This window comes from Lepidochelys kempii, chromosome 10, assembly GCF_965140265.1.
Source record: "Lepidochelys kempii isolate rLepKem1 chromosome 10, rLepKem1.hap2, whole genome shotgun sequence".
Lineage (NCBI taxonomy): Eukaryota > Metazoa > Chordata > Testudines > Cheloniidae > Lepidochelys > Lepidochelys kempii.
This window is the reverse complement of record NC_133265.1, coordinates 9,880,333-9,905,931: the sequence shown is the minus strand read 5'-3', so window position 1 is coordinate 9,905,931 and position 25,599 is coordinate 9,880,333. Positions and strand designations below refer to the sequence as shown.

General features: G+C 40.7%; 1 protein-coding gene and 1 long non-coding RNA gene across 3 annotated transcripts in view; one reads left to right on the top strand and one right to left on the bottom strand.

The window, feature by feature from the left end:
* Window positions 1–25,599, top strand: part of WIPI2 (WD repeat domain, phosphoinositide interacting 2) — a 40,055-nt gene that overhangs the window by 5,677 nt on the left and 8,779 nt on the right. Inside the window, exons 2-9 of one of the 2 annotated variants that reach the window (XM_073361930.1) lie at window positions 7,082–7,164; window positions 13,307–13,476; window positions 14,340–14,436; window positions 15,151–15,248; window positions 17,193–17,285; window positions 18,109–18,179; window positions 23,917–24,024; window positions 25,198–25,362. In XM_073361930.1, coding sequence (XP_073218031.1) covers window positions 7,082–7,164; window positions 13,307–13,476; window positions 14,340–14,436; window positions 15,151–15,248; window positions 17,193–17,285; window positions 18,109–18,179; window positions 23,917–24,024; window positions 25,198–25,362 — 885 coding nt within the window. The remainder of the gene's footprint in view (window positions 1–7,081; window positions 7,165–13,306; window positions 13,477–14,339; window positions 14,437–15,150; window positions 15,249–17,192; window positions 17,286–18,108; window positions 18,180–23,916; window positions 24,025–25,197; window positions 25,363–25,599) is intronic. The other variant, XM_073361931.1, reaches the window with a different exon arrangement.
* Window positions 3,106–20,662, bottom strand: LOC140918158 (uncharacterized). Its single transcript, XR_012161095.1, has 3 exons — window positions 20,272–20,662; window positions 8,557–8,656; window positions 3,106–3,356 (listed from the first exon to the last, which is right to left on the bottom strand). It is a non-coding gene; the product is annotated as an uncharacterized lncRNA (long non-coding RNA).

Below are 25,599 nucleotides of genomic sequence, written 5' to 3'. Positions count from 1 at the left end.
GAGCTGGTCCTCTCATTTGTGTTCAGAATTCAATTTTTGATCTGTCTCAACTTCCTTCATTCTTCTGCTTAGTATAATGGTACGGAATTACAATAGGGAAGTGACTAATTTGATTTGTACCCAAATCCAGCCTTTCTGAAAGTATTTGATCTTTTATACTCACTGTCTAAGCAAACATCAATTGCAGTTACAATCACACATTTAAGTATACAAACTTGCCATTGCGTATTAAAGGTGATCTGCAAATGTAGATAACTTTGCCCTTATTTTGCTGCTTTATGATACATAAAGAGAGCCTGAAAGGATTTTTTTACAACAACAAATATCAAGAATGTACATTCTGGTCTTCTATGGTTTTGCTGCAGGATCTATCAAATGTCTTGGAGCCTGTGTATCATAAGTTCTTATCTTAATTGAAGGGTGATGGACTTGACTATTTATCAGATATCTCTGTAAAATGTCTATTGGTCACTGAAGCTAAACTGTGGCACCTTAGAGACTAACCAATTTATTTGAGCATGAGCTTTCGTGAGCTACAGCTCACTTCATCATCTGATGAAGTGAGCTGTAGCTCACGAAAGCTCATGCTCAAATAAATTGGTTAGTCTCTAAGGTGCCACAAGTACTCCTTTTCTTTTTGCGAATACAGACTAACACGGCTGTTCCTCTGAAACCTGAAGCTAAACTGTTTTTTAAAAACAGTGTGACTAAAAATCTCTCAATTGACAGACTTTCATTTCTTGACCTCTGGATGTCATTTCTCTAGTTCTTCTTTCATCATAAGCCTTGTCTATATTAAGGAATTCTCTTCCAGAAATTCAAACTGGTTTTAAAACTGATTGGGGCACTAGTGTAGATGAGGCTGTAGTAGTAGGAAAGCGGTTTTAACTAAACAAGTTATTAAAATATAGTCCTGGCTGCTGGAACCTTTTCTATGCTGCAACTGGTCAGACTTTTGGGGAAAATTTACCTTGAGGTAATGTCTTCTGAGCTAGACAGGACCTGAATATCTAATGTAAAAAAACAAGGAACAGAACATATATTTATAAAAAGAGCCAAAAGAAAACTTTTTAAGGCCTTCCTTATTTGTAGTGTAGAAGCAAGAGAGGACATGTGTCAATTGCTCAGCCCTTTGCAGATCACCTTTAAAATATATACACCCAGAAATAGTTAAAAGTAATTATCACTGAGGATGGAGATACCTGTTGTGAATGACAATCTTGAAATTAATGAGAAAATGAGGAAGGAAAGAATGTTGCATCACAAAATGTACTCTGTTCCTTTGACAAACGTAATTGTAATCTTTTATGATCATGCATAGTATACTAGTAAATGATCTGCATTTTGTAAAAGTAATGAACTCTTTGATAATACTATAAAATTGTCTTTGAGAAGGGAGGAGAAATTGCTGTATGTGTGCAAATTACGGAGTGGACTAGTTAGTGTACAGTATGTACATAATTATTAACGTGCAAAATTAAAAAAATAGAATATATGTGAAATTCTAATGGAAGGCACTTATACCAAGTTAGGATATATGAAAAACACCTATAACATGTACCATAATGTGTAAGAATTTTAACTTGTATTAAAATCAATAACTGCCTGGAAAAAAACCACTCAATTTCATACTAACTTGTGAATATTGGCAATAATAAAGGAACATAATGCCTAAACCATAAACTAAATTTCTGCTGTACTGTAGCCTCTTTTTGGCAGCTGCTGCTCCTCATGTGAGCACCAGCTTAATGGATTATTGATCCCATACCCTTCCGCATAGTTAAATTATTTTATTCAGAACTGGGGGGAATCCTACTCTTTGCTTGGTGAAATGATTAGTCTTAACCGTGGGATGGGATCATTTAGACAGTGATTTCTGGTGACTGAGGGCTTGTCTACATGGGGAATTTATACCAGTATGAGGCAGGGTGTGAATTTAAACCAGTAGAGTTATATCACTGAAATTCCCCATGCAGACATTCTTATTCCAATACAAGAGAGCCTTATTCTTGTTTTTGTCACTTTGGAAGTGGTTTAAGCTAAGATGAAAGTCACTCTTATTCCTGAATAAGAGAGTATGCCTACACTGCAAAAAACAGAAATCCCCCTGTGGCAGCGAGTCTCAAAGCTGAGGTCAGCTGAATTGGGCTTACTTTTACCACAACAGTGCAGAAGTTCAGGCTCAGGCTGGAGACCAGGTTCGGAGATCCTTCTTCCCTTACCAGGATTTAGAGCTCAGTCTCTAACCCAAGCCCGGATATCTACACTGTGTTTAGCCCTGTAGCTTGAGCCTCAGTTAGTTGACCTAGGCTCTGAGACTCACTGCCTTGAGTGGTCTTTTGCTGTGTAGATATACCCAGAGCATCCACAAAGGGAGTTATACCAGACTTACTCATGAAACTTTCCCATGTAGACAAGCCCTTGGTGACTTTTCCTGCGAACTGTGGACCCAGAAAGATACAATAAGTCATCTGCTCCAGGCCCCCACCTGGTGATGGGAGGACAGCTCTGTGGTTTCCTTCTTCTGGCTCTGACTTTTTGTTTTTGTTTGTTTGTTCTAATGATTTTACCACTCAGTATGTTCTCTACCCACAAATTTCAGTTGAGCTCCCTTAACCGTGGTGTCCCTGAAATGTGTCAGTTTGGGAAGGTGGGTCATTGTGGTTTTTTGTCTACTTCTTTACAGGGTGGATTTGATTTTAAATCACTAGTCAGGAAGACTCCATTTAATCATGGATTTCTACATAAGTGCATTCTTGTTGGTTGTTATAACCTTAATACATATTCTTCACAACTCAGAGATGTAGGTTTCATTTTTAAAAAGTACACATTATACATTTTTAAAGTGATTTATTTTGAAAACTTTTCAGATTAGTTTTACAGCTATATCAGAAAATAATGATTGTTTGGTTATTTCATTTACCAAAGGTAATTGAAGCAGATATTTATGAAGTCATTGGGAGGTGAACTATCTCCAGTTCAACAAGTTAATCATTAATATTTGGAGGATTTTCTTGCCATGCTGCATTAGGAGGGGAACATCACCAGACAGACATTTAAATTGTTTTATTTAACTAAAACAACAATGTTATGTATTCTGGATTTTTTTCTTCAACAGCAAACATATAATATTTTAACAAAACAAGCATATGAATTTTTGAATTTAGTTAAATATTCAAGTTTTTAAAATCAGGTTTGTTTTTGTTAAAATTGTTTAACTAAAATAGTTAAATGAAATATTTAAAAAAGAAAAATTAAATTGACTATTTCAGCCAGGTCAACATGAGAAACTTAAAATATTGGCTTCTGTAGCTAACTCAGTCGTCTTCATCTTCATTTTCCTGTTTGTTCATAATCTGGAAAAAAAAAAAACAAGCTTTCCTGCTTTTTCAGGTCCCAAACAATTTCTCAATTTGGAATGAATTAGTCCAAAAGAAGAAAATATTCTTTCGACACCGGCAGAAGAAGCTACTGCTGTTAAAAGTGAGATTATCACTTCAACAGTCTCTGAATCCAAGTGCTTAAGTGACTTCCCCCAGTTTGCTGGTGTGACTTTCTTTAAAACATCATTCGCAAACATATATTTCTTGAATGCTTCGTATTCCCAAAGTGGGTCTCTTTTATGGCCTGCTGCCATTATAGGTTTTCCCTTCTAGTGAGAGAATGGTCTGGTAGATCTCAAATCAGTGACGGCTACATGAATAGGGGGCTGGAGCACATGACTTATGAGGAGAGGCTGAGGGAACTGGGATTGTTTAGTCTGCAGAAGAAAAGAGTGAGGCGGGATTTGATAGCAGCCTTCAACTACCTCAAGGAGGGTTCCAAAGAGGATGGAGCTCGGCTATTCTCAGGGGTGGCAGATGACGGAACAAGGAGCAATGGTCTCAAGTTGCAGTGGGGGAGGTCTAGGTTGGATATTAGGAAACACTATTTCACTAAGGGTGGTGAAGCACTGGAATGGGTTACCTAGGGAGGTGGTGGAATCTCCTTCCTTAGAGGTTTTCAAGGTTAGTCTTTACAAAGCCCTGGCTGGGATGATTTAGTTGGAGATTGGTCCTGCTTTGAGCAGGGGGTTGAACTAGATGACCTCCTGAGGTCCCTTCCAACCCTGATATTCTATGATTCCATGATACACTGAGAGAGAGACCTCAAGACTTCTGGAATATGCTGCTCAAACAGTTTTACTTTTGTTTCTGCTGCCTGTCCCTCCCTTCTCACGTTATCTCCAGACAACTTCTCCTTGTCCAGATCTATTCCACCCCCAACAATCTTCTGTTCATTGAACTTTTTGAAACTTTTGCACTTTTAGAGAGAGGTAAGGGATTGACTTTGTGTACGCAAATTTGCAGAGGGACAATAGGGTTGAGGTCTGTTATTTCTCACCTGTATATTATTTATTTTAAAACATTTTTGCTGTAAACAAGCATGTTATCTCTGGAGACACATCCACAGTCTATGAACTACAAAACTAAGCATCTCTGGTATCTTTTAAACTGAGCTCTGAGTCCCATTGGGTAGATAGAAAGATTAACCTAAATCTATACAAAAGCCCCTGGAACCTCATAACATTGGGTCCCTAATCCATGAACTATTGAAACTTATTTACAAAACTTTTCTTAAACATTACATGAATATATTGACTCATACTATAGAATTAGAATTTATAATCCCTCTTCCATGATGAGATATCTTTGAGCTATAATATATCTTAATTAAAACTATCTTTAGATAGGTTTTTTTCCTGCAAAAGCATTTTATCTGATTTTTTAATTATTTTTTTTAAACCATTGATTTTTATCCACCCTGCTTCCGTAGCATTTAAAGCCTTTTTTAATGGAGAAGGAACTACAGGTGATCCAAATGATGACAAAAGTAAAACGACCCTTTCTGGTGTGTGTGGACCTGTCAATGCAATGGTGATACAGCCATCTGCTATAGTGCCCATTTAAGATGTATAAATATAAAACAGAAGGTTACTGAGGTATTGCATACTAAATATGAGATACTTCTCTGTAAACCTATTACTAGGAAGCAACAAACTGCCCATGAGGGAATCATACTGGATCCTTGTAGCTTGTATTGCAATAGAGTAATCAACTCTGCATTGTGACTCGATTTATTTGAAGCCAGTTACATGTTTGTGTGCTTTCATGAAGTGAGATTTGTAATGCCATTCCAAATCAAATGATTGTATCTCGTCTCTCTAGTTTAAGGGAAATCCTTGGTGTCTGACACAGCTGAGGAATTGAACTCATTGCATTCCTAATTTACAATCTTAGATACTTTCATGGAATCCAGATAAACATTCACTGGACTCATTCTTATAAAGGTTAAAGAAATCCCATAAACTTATCGGATGCAATCTGCTCTTTGTCCAATATATTTTCAATGTTGTCAAAAGTAAATTTAGTGTGGTTGTAGGTGTTTTCGTAGAACAATGGCAACAAAAAGAAATTAAACTTTTTACGCCCTCCTCATACCTGCATTAAATGAAATACCTTTAAGAATGTTACTGATTCTGGAGAGATTTACTACTGCTTCCTCTCCCAGACATCTTAAATACAAAACCGTTAAAGGTGTTGGTAGTGACAGTTTTTTGGCAATAGTTGTTGCAGTTTTTTTGTTGAGTTAAAATCCTTTAAAGTAGGAAAGCATGTTTTCTTAACTGAAATTACATCACTTACACACAGGTTTAAATTTCTCGGAAGATGGATGTAAATCTGTTTAATAGTTTGAAAGCTCAGAGGAGTTAAAAATGTCACCTTTTGAAACTTCAGGGCTGGTGTCTAACTTTTTTTTGGAACCCTTGTAACTTAAATACAGCTCACTTTTGAAGTCAGGAAAGGAAAGTATAACAAGAGTAAGTTGCGTTTAAAATAATATTAATGAGAAAGTTAATTGTTAATGTTTTACAATTATAGTGTACTATGTTCATTTAAATTTCAAGGGCCTGCAGGCTTAGAGTGATGGTGACACAGGTATTCTTCACCTTGGCTAATAGGCTTTAGTCTTTGGGCTTATAGTTGAGTGACTTTTTCAAGCCCTGACGATAAATCTGTTGAAAGAGTTTGTATGACTTGTGGGTCAGAGTTCAGGTTGCTGGAATGTACATACTGAATTTCCACATGTTCACATTGTTAACGAACTGTATGAACTATAAAGGAGGTAGGATATTTATGTAAAATTATTTTCAAAGGTGATTAAGTCATGTGAAAAGGGAGACAAATTATGTATGTTTTTTGCTGTTTTATGATGAAAGAGGAACTTTTAAAGGTTTTTTTGCTGGGGGTTCTTTATATTAATAATTCAAGTCCTGTTCTTGAAGACTCTGGAAAATTAACAAAATGGCATTATGAGCTAAGAGTGCAAACTGAGCAGAGGGAGGGGGAAGGTCTTAAGTTAAATTGTTTAAAACTTTTTGTTCTGCTCTTAACATCTGTTTAACATCAGTGGCTAGCATTTTGGAGAAAGAAACCCAATGTTTAAAGATACAGAATGGTACCCGTGTTGAAATGAGGAGAGCTAACAACTCTAAGTCCAAAGAGTCCTCTAGCAAAACCAGAATTGACATTCCATAACTTCTCAGGTGGGAAAACTGGCAGAAACTTTGTAGGAAAAAATCTTGTACAGCATCAAGAAGCAAAAAAATGAGCACAAGTTTTATTTTTAAAAAAAAAAATCCATTGCGGCCCACCTTTAATGGTGATGTTGTAATTATGTATTTTTCCATTGGGTTACATTGCTTAAGCAACCTTAACTCTAAATTAAAGCTTTTTGTTTCGGGTACAGAATGGGGTGAAAAAATCACTAGTGTGATTGCTTCAGGTTTCAGACTTAAATTAGGCTGTGTTGTGCCCTGTTAAAAATGTGAAACATAATTTCCCATTTGGGACAAATGTTGAAACCATCTGGTTTTCTCTCTGTTGAGAAACTGAGTATTCAGTGTCAATTTTTCTGTCAAGCTTCTCAACTACCATTCCTTTTGAGCTGATCACAAAATGAGTTTTGAAATTTGCTGCTTATAGTCTGACAGTCTATTCAGTTTCTGTTCCTAATGGACTAATCTGATGTTTCTTTGCAGGTCCCTAGCTGTTGGCAGTAAGTCAGGTTACAAATTCTTCTCCCTTTCTTCTGTGGACAAACTGGAACAGATCTATGAATGTAGTAAGTGTCCTTTTCTAACTTTTTTGGGGGGAGGGTAGGGAGGGGGACTTTTTTAGACTGATTGGCAGACTAAGCCAGGTCTCACTGTTTTCTCTAAAGGTTGACTGAAAGTCATGTGGTTGGGGCTTTAATTTTATCGTGAAACATACATGAAAGAAACAGTTGGACTACTAAGAGGTTTTCATTATTTTTTATATATATATATATATATTGAGAGAGAGAGAGGCGGCATACTGTGAACTCTGGTAAGTCACCAAAGGAAGTGGTGTTTTCTGGCCACCATAATTGGTTACTGCATAATGTGATGTGACTTATGTGGAAAAGATCTCATGGGGTCCACAGTTAGCATAGCCTTTACTCTAATTTATTTTAAAAAAAAACAAACTAATTATGGCATTGTTTTGCATCCTAGTGTCTTTGTTACAGGGACAAGTTGTAAAAAGAGAATACCTCAGTGTCTTGCTGCTCAATAGCTTCTGCTTTCCTCACCAAAACCAATGAAATGTCTGCAGCCTTCCAGTCCCCTTCTCTTCACCCCCATCCTATTCCAACTGACTGAAGCTGAATTGAATACTTTAAAAAAGGGTACATTTCTAAGCTTGACCCATTTGAGGTGCCACTCATGCTAGACTACAGACATATTTTCATAATATGAAAATTCTTGCTCTGTAGACAGTGACGTCAGCTGTTAACTCTGAACTCTATTGCTAATTTAGATGTTAACATACCATTAAAACAAAAAGTTGATATTTATTCATTTTTATTCATGTTCTACCTAGAGACATCAGTGGAGATGGGTTCCCCACTGTGGTAGGCTCTGTACAAATACATAATAAGATAGTCACTTTCCCAAAAAGCTCACAATCTGAATACACAAGAGAGACCAAGGATGCAGGAAACCAAGGCACAGAGATACACCTCAGGTCAGACAGCAGATCCCTGGCAGAACTCCCACAGAACCAAGATCCATAGGTTCCAGGGCTGGAGCACCCTTTGTGGGGGGGAAAAGTGGGTGCTCAGCACTCACTGGTAGCCCCCTGGATCAGCTCCTTCCCAGCCCTCCTGCCTACTGATGGGCCCCAATCAGCTCATCTGCTGTTCACCTGCCACGATCAGCTGTTCAGTGGTGTGCGGGGGGCGGGGAGAGGTGGAGTGTGGGCAGAAAGTGGCGGGGTGGAGTGAGTGCAGGGCCTGGGGTGCAGCGCGGGTCCAGCACCCCTGGGGAAATTACAGTTGGCACCAGTGCAACCAAATCTCCTGACTCCTAGCACAGTGCCCTATCCCGTGGACCACAGTGCTTCCCAGCACATTTTGGGATTGTTTTAGACCATCTACATTAGTTGATGCTCTGTTCACATTTTGAAAGCTTTCTTTATGAGTATAAAGACCTACCTTGCACTTCATGCTTTAGCAGCTTTTTTAAAAGAAAGTGATCGCTTGGTGAGCTGTTGAGCTAGCCTGACTTGACCTCCACCCATGGAGCATGCAGTTCCTGCAATAGAGAAGTAAAGAATAAATCAAGATATTTCCATTGTGTATGTATAATTACTTGCTAAATAACTGGAGGGAAAATAGTTAATGACTTGGCAACAGATTTAACAAAATGTTAATTTTACTTCTACATAGTGACACCCTATGCACAAGGTAGCTTAACCCTGCAGAAATGCATTTTGGGGTTTCTCTGGTGTAGAAGTTGGGCAGAGTTGGTGTTGACTTTGGTCCTAAATGGTTGTGTACATGCTGTGCTATTCATATCCTCTATTGGTACCTCTTGTATTTTTCTACTGTAGAATTAAACTCTGCAAATTCTTAAGTAGATCACTAAGGCTATTTCTACACTAGAGACCTTTCAGTAGCATAGCTGTGCTGTCTCCCGAGTAGCCACTCTGTGCTGACTGGAGAGAGCTCTCCCATCGGCATAATTAAACCACCCCCAATGAGCAGCGGTAGCTATGTTGGCGGGAGATCATCTCCTGCCAACATAGCGCTGCCCACACCAGTGCTTCTGTTGGTATAATTTGTGACAGTCGGGGGTGTGGTTTTTGTTTTTTCCCACACTCCTGACCAACAAAAGAGATATTGTAAACATAGCCTAAATGAAGTACACTACTCAAGAGGTGTGGTTAGAGGAGGGGAACTGGGAATTTTTCCTAGCTCTTAACGTATTTTTGACAGTTTGAGAGCACACAGAGTGGGGTAATGTGTGAACTGGTCCCCTTAATGGTGGTTGCATCTGCTGTCTGTCAAAGTTCCAGTAATTTCCTTCTTGACCACGATCACTTACACTCTTTCCATTGAGCCCCACATCAGTTCTGCAGAATGCCACTTCCACATGTACCCTAGCCCCTGACAACACTTCTGCTGGTGTTCTAGAAGTTCTTCAACCCCAGTCCCAGGCCTGGGGGAGTGGCAGGTCCAGTGGGAACCTCTCAGACCCCCTCGTTCCAGGTCTTGGGTTGCCAGGGGAGGGTGGCAGGAAGGAGGAGCTGATTCATTTTTCATGAGAGGGGAGGAGGGAACAGTCACCCTGAGCAGCTAGGTTCTTTGTTCCTCCTCTCTTCCCTTTTGTAAAAATGGTATATTTGCTATGAAGCACTCTGGAACAACATGGCAGTACATCTGAAGAGTGTAACTTGTACTGTCAGTTACTACTTGCACCAAACTGATCACATTAAGCATTTTAATGTATTTTAAATTCAAGATGCATCATTACCTCTCTAGATTTAATCATTTTTGGAATTGTGATAAATTGACATATTAAAAATAAATGATTGGTCTGACTTTTTTCTTTTCAAAAGTTGCCCATGGCATCAAGCAGGTTGAGATCCACTGCTTTGAACCATGATTGTGAAAACTTACTAGCCCAGGCACAAAAACTAAGTGCTCATTCTTCCCATGTTGAAAAAGTAATCACTCGTTCCCCTCTGTTTTTTAAAAAAAACAGAAAAACAAAAAAAACCCATACACCACTACTTGGCTTGGAAAAGAGGGTGAATAGAATTTTGCAAGGCTTCTTTAAACTATTTTGATGTTTCTCTCATACTTTGGATGCAAGCTTGTTTCTGTGTAAACATGTCTGAACCATTACAAGGCAATTAACAAGTTGAATACCACTCCTGATGCACTAGTTAATCTGAAATTTTGATTGAAACTGAAGGATCCTTCATCTATTAAGGTTTCATTTAATAATGAAAAGAACTCGGTATAAACTCTTCCTACAGCAACTTTGGTATTGAGACTGTTTCTTGTAGTAGGTTTCAGAGTAATAGTGTGGCTGATGTTATTAGGCCCTGTGATGGTGTCCCCTGAATAGATATGTGGGCACAGTTGGCAACGGGCTTTGTTGCAAGGATAGGTTCCTGGGTTAGTGGTTCTGTTGTGTGGTATGTGGTTGCTGGTGAGTATTTGCTTCAGGTTGGGGGGCTGTCTGTAGGCAAGGACTGGCCTGTCTCCCAAGGTTTGTGAGAGTGTTGGATCATCCTTCAGGATAGGTTGTAGGTCCTTAATAATGCATTGGAGGGGTTTTAGTTGGGGGCTGAAGGTGACGGCTAGTGGTGTTCTGTTATTTTCTTTGTTAGGCCTGTCCTGTAGTAGGTGACTTCTGGGAACTCTTCTGGCTCTATCAATCGTTTTCTTCATTTCCGCAGGTGGATATTGTAGTTGTAAGAATGCTTGATAGAGATCTTGTAGGTGTTTGTCTCTGTCTGAGGGGTTGGAGCAAATGCGGTTGTATCGCAGAGCTTGGCTGTAGACGATGGATCGTGTGGTGTGGTCAGGGTGAAAGCTGGAGGCATGTAGGTAGGAATAGCGGTCAGTAGGTTTCCGGTATAGGGTGGTGGTTATGTGACCATCGTTTATTGGCACTGTAGTGTCCAGGAAGTGGATCTCTTGTGTGGACTGGACCAGGCTGAGGTTGATGGTGGGATGGAAATTGTTGAAATCATGGTGGAATTCCTCAAGGGCTTCTTTTCCATGGGTCCAGATGATGATGTCATCAATATAGCACAAGTAGAGTAGGGGCATTAGGGGACGAGAGCTAAGGAAGTGTTGTTCTAAGTCAGCCATAAAAATGTTGGCATACTGTGGGACCATGCAGGTACCCATAGCAGTGCCGCTGATCTGAAGGTATACATTGACCCCAAATGTAAAATAGTTATGGGTAAGGACAGTCACAAAGTTCAGCCACCAGGTTAGCCGTGACATTATCGGGGATAGTGTTCTTGACAGCTTGTAGTCCATCTTTGTGTGGAATGTTGGTGTAGAGGGCTTCTACATCCATAGTGGCCAGGATGGTGTTATCAGGAAGATCACCGATGGATTGTAGTTTCCTCAGGAAGTTAGTGGTGTCTCGAAGGTAGCTGGGAATGCTGGTAGTGTAGGGCCTGAGGAGGGAGTCTACATAGCCAGACAATCCTGCTGTCAGGGTGCCAATGCCTGAGATGATGGGGCACCCAGGATTTCCAGGTTTATGGATCTTGGGTAGTAGAATATCCCAGGTCAGGGTTCCAGGGGTGTGTCTGTGCAGATTTGATCTTGTGCTTTTTTCAGGGAGTTTCTTGAGCAAATGCTGTAGTTTCTTTTGGTAACTCTCAGTGGGATCAGAGGGTAATGGCTTGTAGAAAGTGGTGTCGGAGAGCTGCCGAACAGCCTCTTGTTTGCTTTGTGTGTATAAAAAGATCTTCTACGCTTTCCACAGTATGCATCCGATGAAGTGAGCTGTAGCTCACGAAAGCTTATGCTCAAATAAATTGGTTAGTCTCTAAGGTGCCACAAGTACTCCTTTTCTTTTCTTTTCTTCTTGTAGTAGGGAGTGCATGCACATCTTACTCAGGGACCTCTTTAAATATTTCAGGTAAAAACTGAAATATATTTGCAAAATGAATTAGCTAAAAACTCACTCATACTGAACAAGTGTGTAGGGTATTGGATGTGTTCATATGCTAGACAGATTGGACAGATAAATATAGTCTTTCAGGCAACTTCTGGCTTGGCTGGTGAGAAGAGTATCAATTGCTTGACTGTACCAAGAGATGCCTCTGAAGCCCTCAGAAATAGTTCTTTCAGGCAGTTTTCCTGTTTGGCAAGCATCAGCATTGCACTAATCCAAATATTGATTTTGAAATGGTAGATTTACAGTAATGGATCAAGGCAGGAAGGCTCAAGGAACTTGTCTTGACTGAGTCTATAATGGAACATCAGGCTTTTAGTAGATATTTATTTACAGCTCTAGAACAGCTGTAGGCATCTGATAAGCACTCTCCTGTTCAGATACTTAACAGATTCATTTCTTCTTTCCACTTTAATATTAAATACATATATACAGCCAGCTGTCCTAGAAAATGCCACTATTGATCCAGCAGGGAGAAAGAGTCGCTGCTTTCTGGCTCAGTGAATTATCCAGATGCTCAGTCCCCATGTCAGTTTTTACAGCTATTTGAGATCATGCCTGGTCAGTTTTCAGATGTGAGACCTCAGAAAAATGAAAGTGCCATGGGAAGAATCATAGAATATCAGGGTTGGAAGGGACCTCAGGAGGTCATCTAGTCCAACCCCCTGCTCAAAGCAGGACCAATCCCCAATTTTTGCCTCAGATCCCTAAATGGCCCCCTCAAGGATTGAACTCACAACCCTGGGTTTAGCAGGCCAGTGTTCAAACCACTGAGCTAGAGCCGGTGGCCCTTACAGTTTCAGAACAACCAATTTACCAACTACCTTGAGTACAGTAATTTTTCTGTCTGCATAAATTCCAGGTTACTTGGCATCATAAAGCTTTTCACACACACAGGGGTACTGCATTTATCTAGGCAGTCACCTTTTCATTTCACTATACGTTACACAATGTATGATCCTTCCCTTTTATGAGATTTTGATGCAGCCATTCAGTATCCTGTTAATAATATTTACACACAACAAGTAAACGTATTTTTAAAATACCCTCATTTTACAAACATGTAAAATATTATGGCATGTGAAGAAGGGGCTTTGTAAATCAGAATTCAGTGTATCTGGTTCTGTTCGCACATTAAGTTTACATTCTCTTCTCACTTCTTGTGGATTGACTTCAGTCTTTTTGTGGTCTGTAGGGTACTTTTTCCTCTAATATGGAATTTCTTACTTCCCTTTCCCTTTTGTAACTCCTTAGCCGACACAGAAGATGTGTGCATCGTGGAGAGGCTGTTCTCCAGTAGCTTGGTGGCCATAGTTAGCCTTAAAGCCCCACGCAAGCTGAAAGTTTGCCACTTTAAGAAGGGGACAGAGATTTGCAACTACAGCTATTCCAATACAATCCTGGCTGTCAAACTAAATAGACAGGTAAGTAATAATGTTTGGGTGTAGAAATGTCTCTTGACAGGCTGGGGATTTGGCCCCTGCCCAGTACTATTTCCCTCTGGTGCCAAAAAATAGTTGGAAACTGCTAATTTTAACTTTCCTGCTTCTAGCCCTGGAAGGGTATAGGCAATTAACATCATAATTTGTGTGAAATTCTGTTGAGTATGAATGTTGTCGTGAAACATCCCCAGGGCATCGTTCTCAATAATTGATTAAAGAACTACATCAGAGTTCCTTAAACTTAATGCTTTCTATATGGGAACTACTTTGGAAGTTGCATCTTTGTAGGGTTGAGGGCTGTATTAGACAATATACCTTAAATCTCAGGGTGTGCAAGTAACCCAGTTGTTGGGTATTGCTGAGCATGAGTGTATATCTACACTACAGAGACTCTACTGACAGCTCATGGTGTAGATGCATACTACACCAGCAGAAGGGGTTTTTATGTCTGTGTAGAAACAACCAACTCCTCAAACTGAGTTAGATGTGTCAGAAGGAAGCCATCTTCTGTCAACATAGCTGCATCTGTGCTAGGGGTTATGTTTCTATAGTTAAGTCAGTTAGGGGTGTGGAGTTCTTACACCACTGGTTGATGTAGCTATGCCCCTATAAATGTTCAGTATAGAGCAGTCTTCTGAAACAATCTACACCCTCTTTAGCTTAATGTTACTACTTCCCATCAACTCAGAAATGACTAGCATTGCACTGGGCAAGGACTTTCTGCCTTTGTGTTTGAAAATTGCCTAATATGTGTTGGACACAGGTTGTGGTAATCTGTAAGAAATTGTACAAATTCCTTTTAATATATTTAATTTTGTCTTTATTTTCCTGTCCCCTTTCTCTAGAGGCTGATAGTATGCCTAGAAGAGTCTCTATACATACATAACATACGAGACATGAAGGTGCTGCATACAATCAGGGAGACGCCCCCCAACCCTGCTGGTGAATATCTGGGGCTCATTTAATTTAAGAAACACATGAAATGTATAGTCTTTCATTGTGTGCGACTGTTTCTTATAGGAAATTGTGTAGAGCGCTCATTAATAAAATCTTTATTCCCACTTGACAGTGGGAGTTAGCTGCTAGACCCTGAAGTATATTCAGATTCAAAGGGTGCTGAAATTGCCCTGTGACACTAAGTGGATATTTTGAGAATTTCTTTGCATTCATACCATCACAAATAAAATAATCTCTGCCATCCTATGTGAAACTACTTATTTTTTTTTTAGTACCTTATTTTCCCAGTCAGGTGAAAAATTTCATAGGGATGATATTCAGATTTGATCATAATTGAACACTGAAGAAACCATAATGAGCAAGATGTCACCAGAATTCGCATGGCAACACTGCAAAATGCATCTGTAGGGATAATATTTTAGGTATCACGAACTGTGAACCCAGGAAATTCTTGACTCTTTATCACAGTTTCTATACCTTCCATATGACTATTTCTGTCTTAAAATGATCACTTTTTTTAAACTGGTGGCTGTTGGCCTTAAGATTGTCCAGCCCCCATCCCATTTAAGACCCTTCTGAGGACACTGGCTTTGAGTTAAGTTCTGATATTTTGTAGCTTGATCTGAATATAGAACTAAATCTCTGATGGGTAAGTTTTGGCCTTTGCCTCTTTAATCCTTTTTTGCTCATCCTTCATAGGCTTGTGCGCCTTGTCAATAAACAATGATAACTGCTATCTGGCCTATCCAGGAAGTGCGACCATCGGAGAGGTGCAAGTCTTTGACACCATCAATCTGGTAAGAGTCCTTGTCAGTGCTGCTGGCACCGTTAAAGATGTGCTTTTTTGAGACTTAGCTTAATAGGCTCAAAGAGGAGTTAACGGAAACTCAAATTACTTGAGATCATTATTGTGGAACGAGGTCTCTACTGTAGTTTGTCTGTTACTGAAGCTGGGCATAAGAAAGCGGAACACGGTAAAGGGGTAATACTACATTTGATTAGTGCAGGGGTGGGCAAACTTCGGCCTGCGGGCTGGATCTGGTACCTCAGGGCTTTGGATCCAGCCCTTGGGATTGCCACCCCCGTGGCGCCGCAGGCCCTGCGCCGCTCTGGGAAGCGCCCAGCACCATGTCCCTGCGGCCCCAGGGGACAGGGACAGAGCTCCGTGCACTGCCCCCGCCTCCACCCCCCGCAGCTCCCATAGGCCGGGAACAGGGAACCATGGCCAATGGGAGCTTCAGGGGAGGTATCCACAGGTGATAGCAGCATGTGGAGCTCTCTGCACTGCTGCCTCCCTCCCTTAGTGCCCCCACCCCGGGGCTGCAGGGATGCAGTGCTGGCCGCTTCCTAGAGCTACGCGGGGGCCAGGGCAGGCAGGGAGCCTGCCCTGGCCCCAGTGCACACCGCTGCCACCCCGGAGCCACTTCAGGTAAGCAGCGCCGGGCTGGATGCTGAACCCCTTCTACACCCTGCACCCCAACCCCCTGCTCTGAGCCCCCTTGTACCTCCTGCACCCCAACTCCCTGCTTGCACCCCAGCCCGCTGCCGCACCTCCCCTGCCCTGAGTCCCCTCCCGCACTCTGCATCCCTCCTGTGCATCCCCTCCTGCACCCTGAGCCCCTTCCTGCACACTGCACTCCCTTCCCCACTCCCTCCTGCACCCCAACCCCTTGCCTGAGCCCTACATTCATGGCCCTGCAAGCAATTTCCCCACCCAGATGTGGCCCTCGGGCCAAAAAGTTTGCCCACCTCTGGATTAGTGGTTAGGGTTGAGCATTATAGATTGAAAGCCCTAGGAAAAACTCAGTTAATGCATGTGATTAACACAAAACAAATTAACTAGGTAGTCACGATTAATCACACTGTTAAGCAAAAATAGAATACCAATTTAAATTTATTTATAAATGTTTTTGGATGTTTTTCTACATTTTCAAATATATTGACTTCAATTACAACACACAATATCAAGTGTGCAGTGCTCATTTTATGTTATTTTTATTAAATATTTGCACTGTAAAAAAAGCAAGAGTATTTTTTTCTATTCACCTCCTAAAAGTCCACTCAGTCCTACTTTTGTTCAGCCAGTCGCTAAGACAAACAAGTTTTTCATTTATGGGAAATAATGCTGCCTACTTCTTACTTTATAATCTCATCTGAAAGTGAGAACAGGTGTTTAAATGGCATTGTTGTAGCTGGCATTGCAAGGTATTACATGCCAGATGTGCTAATTATTCATATGCCTCTTCCTGCTTCAATTTGTAGGCTCTAAAGTTTTACACTGTTTTGTTTTTAAGTACAGTTAGGTTTAAAAAAAAACCCTGCATTTGTAAGTTGCACTTTCACCATACAGATTGCACAACAGTACTTGTATGAGGTAAATTGAAAAATGCTATTTCTTTCTTTTACAATGCAAATATTTGTAATCAAAATATAAAGTGAGCACTGTACACTTTAACAGTGCGATTTAAAACGGATTCATCATGACTATTTTATTAATCTCATGATTGACATTTTTAATATGACAGTTTTTTCCTCATGATCTTTTGTGCTGTCAGTCGTTTCTATGAATGGTGGTGATGTTTTCGTGAAGCTGTACATTCTAGTACATTACCAGGTTTAAAACAGATAATGTACATCTGTTTGGGTTCTCTTAAAAATCCAGCCTTGCATTTTTTGTTTTGATTTTACTTTTTTTATCTGCACGATACTAAGTTCTATATTTTATTGGCTTATTCTTGCAGAGAGCTGCTAACATGATCCCAGCTCATGATAGTCCCTTGGCTGCATTGGCCTTTGATGCAAATGGCACTAAACTTGCCACGGCATCAGAAAAGGTAGGTTTTGATTTGGTTGTGACTATATGGATCAGAGTGAAGCTTACTTTGTAGTGTTTCCAAGTATCCTAAATGTTTCACAAGTACTAAAAGAGGTTGGCTGGTATAATTAAAACTCTCTGAATTAGGAGCTACTGGTATTAGTGGTAACAAGGCTTTTAAATGACTACAGACAATCAGATGTAATGTAATTAGGACATCAGTGATAAAGTATATTTATTGGAAGTTAGCGATCTTGCATATTATTAGGAAGGTAGAATCATAAAACAGAAACAAGACAGTAAAAGTCAAAGTGGAATAGAGTGAAATGATAGCCTGTATCTGGCACAGACTGACCACTTCTGTCTGAATTACACAAATCAGCACAGGCTTGTCTCATTCTGTATTAGATTGGAATATTACACTCTCTCTCAGAACTGAACTGAAGTGCATACCATTGCCTTTACTTTTATCACATGGTACCATGCCTAAGAGGTAGTGCTAATTGCATTTCCTTTCCACAAGGAAAAGAAATACTGTTCTAAGTATACTTAGAAAGGGAAAAGGCTTCTCCTTGACACAGAACTCCTTCTCTTTAACTTCGTAGGTCAGCTATTAAGCCCATCCTCTTTCTGCTTTTCCCACCCTCTAAAAATAAACCCAAAGGCTAAATGTAACTGGCTTATGTTGGGTGACTCTTATCTGGTGTGCAGCAATTGTGACAAGAATTGCACAGTATGAACTGGTTGTGATGGTACTCTGATCTTTGTGCACACTGACTAGAGTGAGAACCACAAAGCGGGTATTTAAATTGAGGAATGAGGCTTGGTTTTTTTCTTCATAGGGGACAGTGATCCGAGTATTTTCCATTCCAGAGGGACAGAAACTCTTTGAATTCCGAAGGGGAGTGAAGAGGTGAAGTTCAAAAAAGCTCATTCTCTGAAGCTTGTTCCTTGCGGTAGATTTCCAGTGTATTCTGTCGTTGACCTTTTTGTATAGCCATGAGTCATAGTAACTGAAGTAAAGTTTATACTTTGCTACAATTGATCCTGAATCCCTTAAAGTTACAGACCAGGTTTGTGAGAAAGCAAAAGAGCATATGGCCCTCTGCAGCTCTTTTTGACTTGACCAACAGCCTGCCCACTTTGCAGACCTCTGATATGTTTCCACCATAAAGACGCTCCAGCACGCTGACGGACTGTATCAATGCACATCAAGCCATGCTGGCTATAGCGCTACTGCTTGTGGTGGGGTAATGATGCGGGTGTTAGGAAAGATACATCTTTCCTGCTCAAGACTTGTGAGATTTGTTTCTGATATCTGAACTACTGAGGGGCTTTAGAGATTTAACACTGATGTTTGTGTCCAAAACTGGGTTCATTCATTGGACTGCTGAACCATATTATTTAGAAAACTATATCCGTATTAGACACTGACCGTTTTTGCTGATTATGGGCTAGTATGTCAAGAAATGCTTGAGTTAGCCTAAAAATTGTAGTTGTAAGGAGGAAGAATGCTGTCCTGATTTTTAGGATGATTTCTAACCAACCCCTTTCCCTGGTTCTCCACTGTCTGCCTCAATCAGAATAGGGCATACAAGAAGTTCAAATTGGGCTAGGTGTTCTCCTGTTGAATGAAGGAAATGGGGAACAAAAAATGCTTGCTCTTACAGTTTCTCATGATCTATCCAGCCCTCCAAAAGCCTTGCAACAAGAAAAGGAAGTGAAGGCCTGACTTCTAAAGGAGAAAAGCTTATTTTAAAAGCTTGAGGCAATAGAGAACATATGCAACAGACTTGCAATATATAGAGAGCAAGGGAGCAAAACAAATCTTGAAGTACGCTTTTGGAAAAAATGGCATATATACTGTTCTATTTACTTCATTATAAAGCATCCAAAACTGTTTTGCCATTTAGAGAAAATGTATTGGCTTTTCACCTAACTTTTCTGCAATGTACACGTGCAATACATAGCTGATGAAGAGCTGCTTTAAGTTTTTCCTTTTAAAATCTAGTTTTTAAAAAGTTAAACCTCTGTGGATGCTTAATACAATGCACCTGGTGACCTCCTTTCAGTGTGGTGGTGCATTACTGCCTTTAGGAAAAACAGTACTCTTTCACCTCACAATAATTTGTTACTAGAGCTGCTTATGCAACTACTCCCTATTATGAAGAGACGTTGCTGAGTGTTAATACTATCATATAGGAAAGTGAGCTAAATCTTAGGGTGTGGAGAGTAACCATACTAAACTTTAAGTATACCTCACTTCTACTACATATGTCTGGTTGCGGTCATCTGAACATTCTTTCAGAGGAGGGGTAAATTGACCACTTGGGAGTCTATTTTACTTTGAAGAATGAGGGTGGTTTTTATGCAATGTACCTTTTATGATTTTTAGAATATTTTAAGGATCGAGATGAACTTTTCAGATCTACTTGCTAGCTGTTCTGGGGTTAACAGAAGTGAACAATAAAAGTCTTACTGGAATCTGGCTTTAATTGAAAAGGAGATGACTAAGGGGTGGAGTATGATAGAGATCTGTAAAATCATGACTGGGTGTGGAGAAAGTAAATAAGGAAGTGTTATTTACTCCTCATAACACACAAACTAGGGAAATTGATTAAATGAATTTCCAAATGAAATTATTAGGCGGCAGGTTTAAAACAGAAATATATCTTCATACAACACAGTCAACCTGTGGAACTTTGCCAAAGGATGTTGTGATGGCCAAGACTATAACAGGGTTCAAAAAACTAGATAAATTCATGGAGGATTGGTCCATCCATGGCTATTAGCCAGGATGAGCAGGGATGGTGTCCCTAGCCTCCATTTGCCAGAAACTGGGATTGGGAGACAGGGAATGGATCACTTATGAAAGTCTAATTTTGAGATCTGTACATGTTTTCATAAATGGCAGAATCTTAATTTTATAGCTTTGATTGGTAATGGCACTTGTGATGCAATGACACTTTTACATTGTACTTAAATTTCACTCAATTTCCAGTTACCGTTAATTATGAACAGGTGATAGTCTGCTTTGTGCAGCTTCATCAGGAGATCAGAAGCAGGCAGTGTTAAGGAGCAATCCCTTTCCTCGGACTTCTCCACCTACATAACAAATGTACATTATAATAATATATTCCTATATCATTAGCTCAAAGCTATTCAAGCAGTTTTTTGTTTGCCAATGTCATCAGAAGCTTCTAACTAAAGAGAGCTTATCAGTTATGTGTATATATTGTCTGTCTTTTACAGCAATGACAAGCAAGGTCTTGTACTTAACCTTTGGCTATACTGGCATTCATTGAAGGTTCTAATATACTTCCAAAACTTTCAGAATACATTTTAATTATTCTTACCTCTCAACGTTAGAAGTACACTACTTTTTTGTGAAACTGAGTGTAAACATCGTTCGCTACAGATGTGTCAGAGGGTTCTTTAGATTCTAATAGTATTAATGAGCATTTTTTCATTTTTCGTAAGTGTTTTTTCTTTCTTGTCTTTCTAAACTGAGACCATTCATAGGGACTAGATAACAGTTGAATTCTGTGTAACAGTGGTGACAGATAAAAACCCAGTTAAAATAACACCACTCTTTCAATCACCCAGGTTCAATCTTGGTGACCTCTTCAATTCTTCTTCCCTTCCCTTTCACACGCTCCGCTTTTCAGACCACCATTTCCAAAATTTGTCCCTTTGTCAGTATTAAGATACTTGTCCATGCTCTGGTAACTTTCCTTGTTGACTATTGTGATCTTCTCCTCTAGCCTTCACCTTCCTATACTCTGCTCTTTCCCTGTCTCTGTATATTCAAATGGGAAGATTGTTTTGTTTCTTTCTGATCTTACCATCTCTCTCCAACCCCAGATCTCTGAACAGACATCCCCATTCCACATTTAAGTCGAAGCATCTCTGCAAAGCACTAACTAATCCACTTCTGCCTACATCTCTTTACTCATCTGTTCCAAAAGCCCCTTCCTACAGACTATTCAAGCTTGTCTCCTGAATTCTGCATCATTATGTGTAACGCTGCCTACAGTGACTCGAGAGTGAGAGTACCAATCTCAGGGCAGACTGCTAGGAAGCATGGCACAAACCCCAAATTAGTTGAGAATTCTATATAGAAATTTCACCAACCAATTATCAAGTGTGAACTCTTCAGGCACTAAAACAGCTTTAATGTGGAGTCATATCTAGTCTCCTTCAGTACTACAACCTATCTTATCATCCAGGTGAATGTACCTTTGTGATAGATGGTCCCTTACACCAAGAATCACTTCAATATTCAGGTTACTCCTAGTCCCAAAGGACCACTCACTTACCTCAGGTCAGTTGCACTTTAGATCTCACACCAAAGACAACACTTGTAGCCAATCCTATAATAAACTATATGAAGATTTATTAAATAGGAAAAAGAGACCAGAGTTATTTTACAAGGTTAAAGCAGGTAAAAATATACACACAAATAGTTTCAAAAGGTAATAGAAGCTTCTATAATCAGCAAGCTCTGTATGTCCTTTAGGGCTAACCCAAGCTAAGCAGCTGAAGATCTCTTGCCTATGCCAAGAAAAACCTTGCCTCCCAGAGTCCAAGCTGCATACCTAGTTCCTTTTATTTGGGGGCTTCTCTCCCTCTCCTGCTATATGCAAACTCAGTTTCATGGGAGGAATCCACTTGCATGACTCATCTTCTACTCGTGGGAGAATTCTGTGCCACTGCAATTGCACAGAATTTGTGTTCCCCACAGATCCTTTTGCTTCCCCGTGAGAGAGTCATTTTTTGGCAGGGAAGTCACATGAGCAGTCATGCGACTTGCCCCAGCAATGTGTTTCAGATGCCCAGGGCAGCTGGCAGAGAGATAAATCACTGTCCCCAGTCCCCCAGCATCTGAACCACCACTGAGACCCCCACACCCAGACCCCCTCCTAAGCTCTATCCCCCCCACACACACACCCAGGCCTCCTCGCTGCTGAGCCCCAACCACATTCACCTTGACCCCCCCCCCCCGCGGAGTCTCATTACCATTGCACGCAGAACCCCCCAACAAGCCCCTGTGCATCCAGATTGCCCGCCCCCCATTGAGCTGCCCACACCCAGATTTCCCCACACAGAACTCTCTCGACCCACACCTGGATCACCCCACATTAAGCCCCTCCACACTTGGATCCTGGCTTGCTGAGCCTGCCTGGCCACATGGAGGGGCAGGGCCTTGAGGCGCTTTTGGGGCAGGCCAGGTCTTTATGCTGTGTCAGGGTTGGGTGCAGTCTCACTGCTGAGTCCATGTCCCAGCGGGGAGCTGCACAGTGATCTCCCATCTCTGTGGCAGCCAGTGGCTTGTGCTCCCCAATGCCATGCTGGAGCCTCCACGTTTATTTGACAAATAAAATTTGCAGAATTTTAAATTTTTTGGCGCTGAATGCCCTCAGGAGTAAGAATCCTCACTGGGGCTGGGTGGGAGAGAAGCAACAAATGCTGCACACATTCTTATAATACCTATTTTAACAGGGCTAACACACAGGTGAGCCATAGTGATTTCAGCTATGTATTTATCATTGCTCAGTTGTGACATGGGGACCTTGGCATGAGCTGGCACCTGGTCTGCCAGCATCACAGTATCTTTCACCCACTCTTGCTTTCCCACTATCCAGCGTTCCTGGAACGACTTCCAATTGAATGTATGCTAGCCGCCTTCTCTTCCAAAACTTGCCATACAGTATTGTACTTGCTCTTGCTTTTAGATTAGAAATTTATTGGTGCAGGTACTTGTTTGACGCAGGTCAACTCCTGTAAAGTATCTGGTATGATTATGGTACTATGTGTGGCTGCACTAATTTACAGTATAAAACACGAGAATAGGTGTTGAAAAGAACTGATTCAAGTGTGTGTTCTCTGAGTCATTCAGTCCTTGGCCTCTCTTGAGACTAACAAACTCATTTCACGAAGGTCATCAAGTTCGCATTTGGGGCACACTCAGATTTCATGACCGAAACATAACGTGTAAATAGCTTGTTTTCACACTTCTTCAAATCTCTTTAACCATTTTGATTCCAATAAGTCACTGGTATAGTACTACAGTTTCTGTGATACTTACCCATGTAGTTGCACTGGGCTTTGTATAGAGATGGGTAGGCTGAATTTGGACTCTGATGCCTGCTGATTCCCTAGCTGGTGTCTCAGTTGAAATCTAGTGCATAACGGGAAGTCCAAACTGAGAAGCCTGAGATTCTGTCTCTCTGTAAGCGAAACAGAAAATGTCAACGAAAACAGTTCAGAATGTTCTCTCTAGAAATGTTTTCCCTTTTCTGATTCACAGAGGGCAGTGCACACAGGCTCTAAGTCCTTTGAAGATCTTGGTTTAAATGTGAGTGATCTGTAAATCTCTGATACGAGACTGAACAAGGAAAGCTGTCTCTTTCCACCTTTCTGCAACATTTCCAGAATTTTTTCCTGGCCTGCACAATGGAGCTGGATTAATAACTGAAGAGGCTGGAAATATTCAGTGACAAAGACTCCTGTATGCTAGTGTGGGGGACTAATATTCCCATTTTAACTGAGCCTCATGAGCTCCATATGACTTAATGATACCTTTTCTCCATTTCCTGTATGGCATAGCACTAGTATGTAGACATTTATGCAGTTACTCTCTCTTCTAGGTGTGTAAGCATCTGCTCGTTGGCCTTCAGCATGGATGGCATGTTCCTCTCTGCATCCAGTAACACAGAGACAGTGCACATCTTCAAACTCGAGACTGTGAAAGAAAAGTAAGTTTCAGAAGTGCTCAAGAAACAGACTTGTTGTTTGGCAGTCTGGATGAATTCTCAGGAGCTTGGACATTTCCTTATTTTGAAAACCCCTTACTGTTAAGGACATAGCAAGACGATTGTGGATCAACTGGCTGAATTCAGCTGCTGAGATACACATGTCCCTCTGTAAATAGAAAAACTATTTCTATAAGTTGGAACATCCTTAGGAGAAAAATGGGGACGCTTAAATTTTTTTAATCACATGTGTCTTTTACTACACAGTCAGTCAACCTCCCCACCTGCATATATCATAGTACTGACATGCATGGAGTGCCATAAAAGGCTGCAACTAAAAACACTTATGTTTGTGTGGGTTGAGGGCATGGAGCATATTGACACTCTAGATTATCATTTCAAGGGTGACCTGCAAAGGGAATTTGGATTTTTGCCTTGTTTGCTGCTTCATGATGCATAAAGGAGTTCTAGAAAGGTTTTTCAGTTTTCCTGCATGATCTTTATATTAGAACTTCAGTTGTTGTTGTTTACTGTTGTCTCTGAGGCCTGGTCTACACTGGGCGGGGGGGCAAGCTAAGTTGGTCTAAGTCACTGCGGTAGGACGACTGCTGACGCTCCCCCGTCGACTCTGCCCTAGCGTCTCGCTCTGGTGGAGTACCGGAGTTGACAGGAGAGCGCTTGGTGGTCGATTTATCGCATCTTTGCTAGACGCAATAAATCGACCCCCGCTGGATCAATCGCTCTGGAAGTAAATGTAGACATGCCCTGAGACTCTGGAAAATGGTTGGATTATGATACTAGATAAACAATAGTGAAACTTGATTGAGAATGGAAGTGATTCTTTTGTATAGTCAGGTTGCTTAAATTTTTGTTAACACGTTGTCATGCAATTTTATAAATAGGGGAAAAAAGTTAGCAATTTAACAGCCTATCCATTCGCTAAAGGGCTAAGAGTGCTCATAGTACATGAGACTTGCAGTGAGAAGCCCAACAAAAATAGGGGATACCAGACTTATCAGTAGTGTTATTTCTAAGGGGGAGGGGGCAAACAAGGAAAAGAGCCTTTATACATAAAGTAAAAAGACCACCAGACATCCTTCTCTCGTTGCAGGTTGTTTTTAATGTCAAAGTACACAATTGAATTCAACTTTCCCTTTTCTTCCTCCTGAACTGTAGACCTCAGGAAGAGCCCACTACCTGGACAGGTTACTTCGGAAAAGTGCTGATGGCCTCCACAAGCTATCTGCCCTCTCAAGTCACAGAAATGTTTAACCAGGGCAGAGCCTTTGCTACAGTTCGCCTGCCATTCTGTGGACACAAAAACATCTGTACTCTTGCCACGTGAGTAAGGAGATGAGGTTTTTTCCCACCACCCGGTGGACTGCCAGTATCAAGCAAAGGAAGCCTTGACAGAATAGATAATGTTCCAAGGTTTTCTGGCTTGTCAGGTCACACATCTCCTCTATAGCTAAATGGCTAATGTATAGAACACATCAGGGATTGGATTGCCATTTGTTAACCATTTCAAAGCTTCGTCCTGCTCAGGAACAGTGTGTGAAAACTAATTACTCAGAGCCC